This window comes from Triturus cristatus, chromosome 7, assembly GCF_964204655.1.
Source record: "Triturus cristatus chromosome 7, aTriCri1.1, whole genome shotgun sequence".
In the NCBI taxonomy this organism is placed as follows: Eukaryota; Metazoa; Chordata; class Amphibia; order Caudata; family Salamandridae; genus Triturus; species Triturus cristatus.
Genome location: NC_140590.1, coordinates 1,725,349,451 through 1,725,355,450, shown reverse-complemented (window position 1 = coordinate 1,725,355,450; position 6,000 = coordinate 1,725,349,451). Strand labels below are relative to the sequence as shown.

At 48.6% G+C, this 6,000-nt stretch overlaps 1 protein-coding gene across 1 annotated transcript in view; it reads left to right on the top strand.

Annotated features, from left to right (window-relative positions):
• Positions 1 to 4,953: 4,953 nt before the first annotated feature.
• The window catches only part of LOC146812902 (alpha-2-macroglobulin-like), a 237,564-nt gene continuing 236,517 nt past the window's right edge, over positions 4,954 to 6,000 (top strand). Inside the window, exon 1 of the mRNA XM_085619972.1 lies at positions 4,954 to 5,110. Within this exon, the coding sequence (XP_085476098.1) occupies positions 5,034 to 5,110 (77 nt within the window). The 5' untranslated portion in view covers positions 4,954 to 5,033. The remainder of the gene's footprint in view (positions 5,111 to 6,000) is intronic.

Sequence of the window (6,000 nt, the reverse complement as noted above, 5' to 3'; positions counted from 1 at the left end):
TTTCTTTTTCCTTTGTTTTGTTTGTTTGTTTCTTTCTTTTAATTTGGCTGACTTAGTTATGAGTTACAGCATGCCTCCCTTTCACAAGGAACACATTCACACACAAAGCTGTTCCCTTCAGTGCCAGTATTATGGTAATGGTTGCTTTTTTAAGATCAAACATGATGTTTTTGCCTGCAGCAATTTATTTATTTAGATGGAGGAGGGCCCGGCTAGTTCCAAAACAATAAAGTTTTACAAAAATCATAATGAAAAAAAAAAGAATTTCATGAAGGTTGGCAGCCAACCACGAACCAATTGGCTTTACCATAGCTTTTTCAATCAATGTGGTGCATAGTTCTGTAAAAATTTGTAATCTAATGAGAATTATAAAAAGAACTAGTGACTGCACAAATTGATGTCTAGGTGCCTCAGGAAAAGCATAGCTGGACTTCAGAGAAATTATAATTCATGCAGTTAGAAGTCTTGCGAGGGAAGCCAGATCTTTAGGTATTCCTGAAAGGTTGCATGGTAAGTAGTTGAGCAAATTTGTGCAGGTAGAGAATTCCTATTTTCGGAGAGTCAGGCAGGAACAGGAGTAATCACAGGGTTTTTGACGCTAAAACCAGTTACACCTTTGGTGCCACTCTATTTTGTATTGCGTTCTAGAATCTCCTTTAGAAAAGGGAATATGAGAATTCTGAGTGTGTGGAAAAGATAGCTGGAAAAGGAGAGAAAAGAAAGAGGGGGAGGTAGAGAAGAGAGAGGAAGTATCAGCATTTAAGGAAAACGGCATGAAAATGCAAAACAGTGAAAGGAGTGAGAGGGCGGGGGTGGCTGGAAAGGAAAAGTCAAAATGAGGCCACAGGGATAGTTGACAGTCAAAAGAAGAAATATTGAGAGGGAGAGAGCAGAGAATACAGAAATAAAAGAAAACAGAAATAATAATACAATTATGCCAGAGAGAGGAGGGAAAAAAGGAGAAGAAAGTGGAAAGTGACACTGCAAAGAAGAAAGGTAGTAGTCGCAAAAGAAAACAGTAAAATATGTAACATTGGCAGTGAAAGAAAAAAAGAAATCTTAAGAACGAAAATCTGGAAAACACAAAGAGGACTATGAATTACAGAATGAAAGAAACAACATTAGAAAGAAAGAATACATGAAAGAAAGAGGTGTTAGAAAGAAAGAAGAAGCAAGGACAAAATGTGTCTCAGAGAGACTGTAGTGTCTTGCTTGACACCTTATGTGTTCCCCGACATACTATCTGTTTCCAGCCACATCCCGAGGGATGGCTTTACACCTACCCTACACCCATTCAGCACAGGCATCACCGGCCAGGTGGCCATGTCAATAATAGAGCCCGAGTGCACAGGCTCAATGCCAGTTTACTACTGTTTTAATAAGTGTCTGTGTCATTCATTTACTAGCACGTAGGTCTAGGGCACAAGACACCACAATGGGGACATGGACGATTGATACCGTACCCCGACCTCACCTCTCCATCCACTCTGATGATACAAGCAGAGGGGGTCCGTAAGGCCATACTTGCTTGCAGACTGTTGAGTTGCCCAACAGGAGTTGTTGGAGCCACCAATGGTCACTGTGCTGCATTTCGGTCCTGCCCAGAAAGAAGACGCTGGGGTCAATGAGGAGGTCTAATGTCCCTAACTGAGTTTGCCTGCAACACCAGCATGGGGCTGGAGCGGAGCCATTGGTGAAGAGGAAGGGAAGCCACAGCATGAGAAGAGACCATTCCAAACACCCTGATGCCTTCCTGCTGCCACCGATGCCAGTGAAGGGGGACAGGTCTACCTCTCACGTTGCTTTAACAGCACTAGCATTGCCCACGCTTCGAAAGGGGAGGAAAGGTGCAAGGCAAGAGGGGGTGAGAACAAGGTCAGAGCAGTGTTGTGGCCCACCGTGAGGCATGCTGCCATGAGCACCAGCTACCAGACGGCACCCTGTCAACAGGTGAGAGCACAGTTCCACCCGCGACTCCACCTATTTTAAGTGCCATCCCTCCTGCTGCTATCTCTACAGTGCCCACATAGGAGACATGGCCTGCAGCATTAAGGAAGCTGCTGTGGTCTTGTAGGGTGGCTGCAGTGTCACCAAGTGGTTGCTCATTGCAATGCACCCAGCGTCAACAGCAACACATATGAGGCACGTATGAGGCTAACCTGACAGGCTAACGTTTGGAAGAAGCAAGCTGCCATGCTGCCCAGTAACATACGTGCCTGCAGCATCCTGCCGCCTCCGCTTAAGCAGCAAAAAGGCAGAGACAGTGAACTAGACCCCCCACTGCGCTGATATACACTGCCTGGAGTGGTAGCATCAGCAGTGAAGAGAGAGGTGTCAGGAGGCCACCAGCTCATGCCTCCTCAAAGAAGAAGGTGGGATGAAAATAAATGAACTCTAGACACATTTTCCGCTGCCCAAACTCATCAGATGCGGACAGTGGCCAGCACAGCCAACCATCTCCCATGTTGCAACGAAGCAAGATGGCCGAGAATAGCTAGAAGGGAGTTGTACTGCCCCTAGTGGACATTTGCTGCCACTGTACTCTGCGGAGAGTACTGCACCCCTCCTGGTGATCATTGGTTGCCACCACACATTGCCAGATAGCCACCTATCCCTGTGGCTACGAATTGGGACACAAATTTAATTTCCAGTCTGCTCCTAGGGATAATTGGGCATGCTGCAGACCATTCAATCTACCTTACACACATGTACAGCACCACCATGTATCTTTCCCATGCTTCACAGTGCGGCTATCCAGCCACTGTCACCGGCAGCTTGATGCAGCGGGCATCCCTGCTAGCAACCGTGCATGCCAAAAGAGAACAACCACACCAATAATGTAATGAGATACATGGTTACAACATCCCTCCAGTCCCTTTACCCCCTGCAAGTCCAAATCACCTGCCGTATAGGTTGTCTAATGGCAACAACAACATCATGCCATGTGCATCACGCTAACCACCGAAGGAGCATCGCACCACAAGAGTTTGAGCCCTACACCTGCTAACCACCAAAAAACCAAGGCGGCCCTCCTGCAACTGTGAGGGGCCAATTGTTCAGAGACTATCTGCTAGCCTCACCCGCACCTGGGTCCTGTTGGCAAGCACACCAACCATTTGTCATCCAGCCTTGCGGCTGCATGAATGACTCAGATGTGGTTCCTGACAGCGATCCTGCAGCAGCCCACACGCAGCTCTGCACAGTCCATGTGGTCCAATGGCAACCTATCGGTAGGGACCTTAAAGGAATCCCTGCAAGAGAGATGGTATGGAAGCTGCTCCACTGACAAGGTACTGGGAGGCACCAGGATCTAACAAGGTTGTTCTTCACGGAGTCCGGTCACTCCATGAGAAAGCTCTACAGTGGACGCCCACCAATGCTCCTGATGCACCCCAGTTTGAACTTTGACACCAATCACACCACCATGAGAGCAAGTGGGACTGACAAACATTGCATGGGTGGACTTTAACCCAACAGACATGCTGTTGGAGGGTCCAGACTTTATCTACACATGTGTACGTGCCCAGAGCCATCGGGTTAAACCATGGATGCATGCAGGGGCGCCCAGGTGCTGCCGGCTGTCCAGTGCTGTTCTGTGGATTGCCTCTCAAAGCTGAGAGACTCAATGATATCTAATTGGTTTTTATTCCCACAAGTTGGACGCATTTTTGTTTTTCATTCACGTTTCGGAGGATTGTACTTTCCTGACACTAAGGGGCATATTATCAAGGAGATGTGATAATTATCGCAAATCGCACTTAGCGAGATTTACTTTATTGCTGGATTACATCGCCGTGTTAGCGAACGTTTTGCTAACAGGCGATTTAATTCCAGCGATAGAGGCTGATTATCAGGAATAGCGCGTGAAATCCAGCGATGATTTCACAGCGCTAAGGAGAGGCTTGCTGATAGGGGAGTGTAGACCAAACCTGGCAATCCACCTCCCATTATCAGTATGCCTAAGTCAATTTTAAAGCAGGCTTTACATTCCTGCGATAACTGCGGTTAGCGCGGTTATTTTCATCGCTTCGCGGGTCTTCTGCATGGCTTGTAAATATCACGAAGCCGTGTTAGCGAGGATTCCCATTTTGTTGTGCTCAGGAACACCTACTTTGCATGTCATTAGCGATATTGATTGCTGACATGCAAAGTCGCAAGGAAACACGCGCTAACGCTTGTTAGTGTGTCCTTGTAAATACGGCGATAAAAAAAATCGCCACTTTTTCGGCGCTATGTGCCGAAAAAGCGGCGATGTTTCCCTTGATAATATGCCCCATAGCTCCTTTCCAGCCACTTCCCAAGGGCTGGCTTTACCCCCATCCAACACACCGGTCACGTGACCATGTCAGTGAAAGAGCCCGAGCCAACGTGCTCGTGGACACTTTATTACTATTCTAAGAAGTGTCTGTGTCGTTGGTTTACTAGCAAGTTGTCATGGAGCCCAGAACACCATGAAGAGAAATTAAGATCCAGGAGAAATATACTAAAAAAGTGAAGTGACAAAGATGAAATCAACAAACAAAGGCGATGTGGACAAATCAGTGCTGAAGAGAAACGGAAAGATAAGAATTGTGCGAAGCGGAAAGGGTAAAATGTGTTCAGGGAGTTGACCAGAAAAAAATTAAACGAAAGGTTATAAAAACGGAGGGAAAAGGAAATGCGAACATCCGGCTAAAAGAAAACCAAAGCGAGTACGGAAGAATACGGGGAGTCAAGAGTAATTGAAAGACCGTATAGGCTACATCTAAGCGTATGTGTGTGTCCACGCGTTGTGTCCTAACGTTGTCCAACTCACACAGATTTCGCGTCGGGGGCTTTTTTCAGCGGTTCTGTTTTCTTGGCAGTTTATTAACTCATTGTTTGCCTTGGACAGATTATGGATTTGAAGTGAGGCCTCGAGTCTCGACCCCTGTAATCCCCCACAACGGACTTTGTCTCGCCTGCGTGGGTAGTGGACACCGGCCGCGTTATATAGGGGCCTCGAGCTGATCCCTGGCCTGAGCTTCAGCGAACCCTCCTGTGCCGCCCCCACCATGTGGAAGCCCTCGCTGCCCCACCTGTGCCTCGTCCTAGGCCTGTTCCATGTCTGTGGGACATCTCCACCTCAGCCGTAAGTGTGCCCTCCTCCACCTTAACCGCGGCGCGTCTGTGCGTCTCCAGCCCTCAGCCCACCCTCCGCATTGCTCAGAACAGGCCGCTCCCCCCCCTCCCCCCCCCCCCCAGCACTCACCCCCTTGTGCCCCAGTCAGTGACTTGCCTCAGAGCACACATCTCCCCAACCCTCCAACTTCCCTTATCACCCAAAACGTAGCTCCATCAGATTGGTTCTAGGTTGTTTGTTGGTGAGGGGTGGGGGTGTGGTGTCAGGAAGAGAAAGGTAGACGGGCACGCAAGGTACGGGTACTGATGGGGTGCTAAAAACCAGTGACTGCATCACCTCGAAACTATTGAAAGTACTTCAAAAGGAATCACCGGATCTAAGTGGGGGCGTTGCTGGTCGCAGGACCTTTGGCGCCCTGGGCCTGGGCCCAGCTAGGCCATCAAAAGCTGGGAGGAGTGGGGGGGGAGGCGTTATATGGGGTGTTTTTTGGGGGGAAACGTTAGAGGAGAAACTTCCTACTGCCACAATACCTCCAAATCTTAGTGCTCCAGCTGGCTTCTGCAAAGCCACATTTGAACACTTAACCCCCTTTGCACGCAAAGGTGAAAGCTTGTGCCCAGGGCCGGACAGGGGAACCAAATGTAGATCTGGCTAAAATGCTTCAACCAGCCCTACTCTCTCACTCTCCAGGCGCAATCCCTCCTTCCTTTCATTCACCCATCCATCCATCCACCCACCCTGTCTCTCTGCCTTACTTCCACAGAGGCACTGATTCACTGAAGCACCTTGTAGAGAGTAGCTCATAGTGTGGACGCACGACCTGCAAACCGCTGCAGAGTGCAGGTTCCCCCCTGTGTGGAGGTTCTGTGCAGGCAAAGTCCAGCTGGGGTTTTACAAAC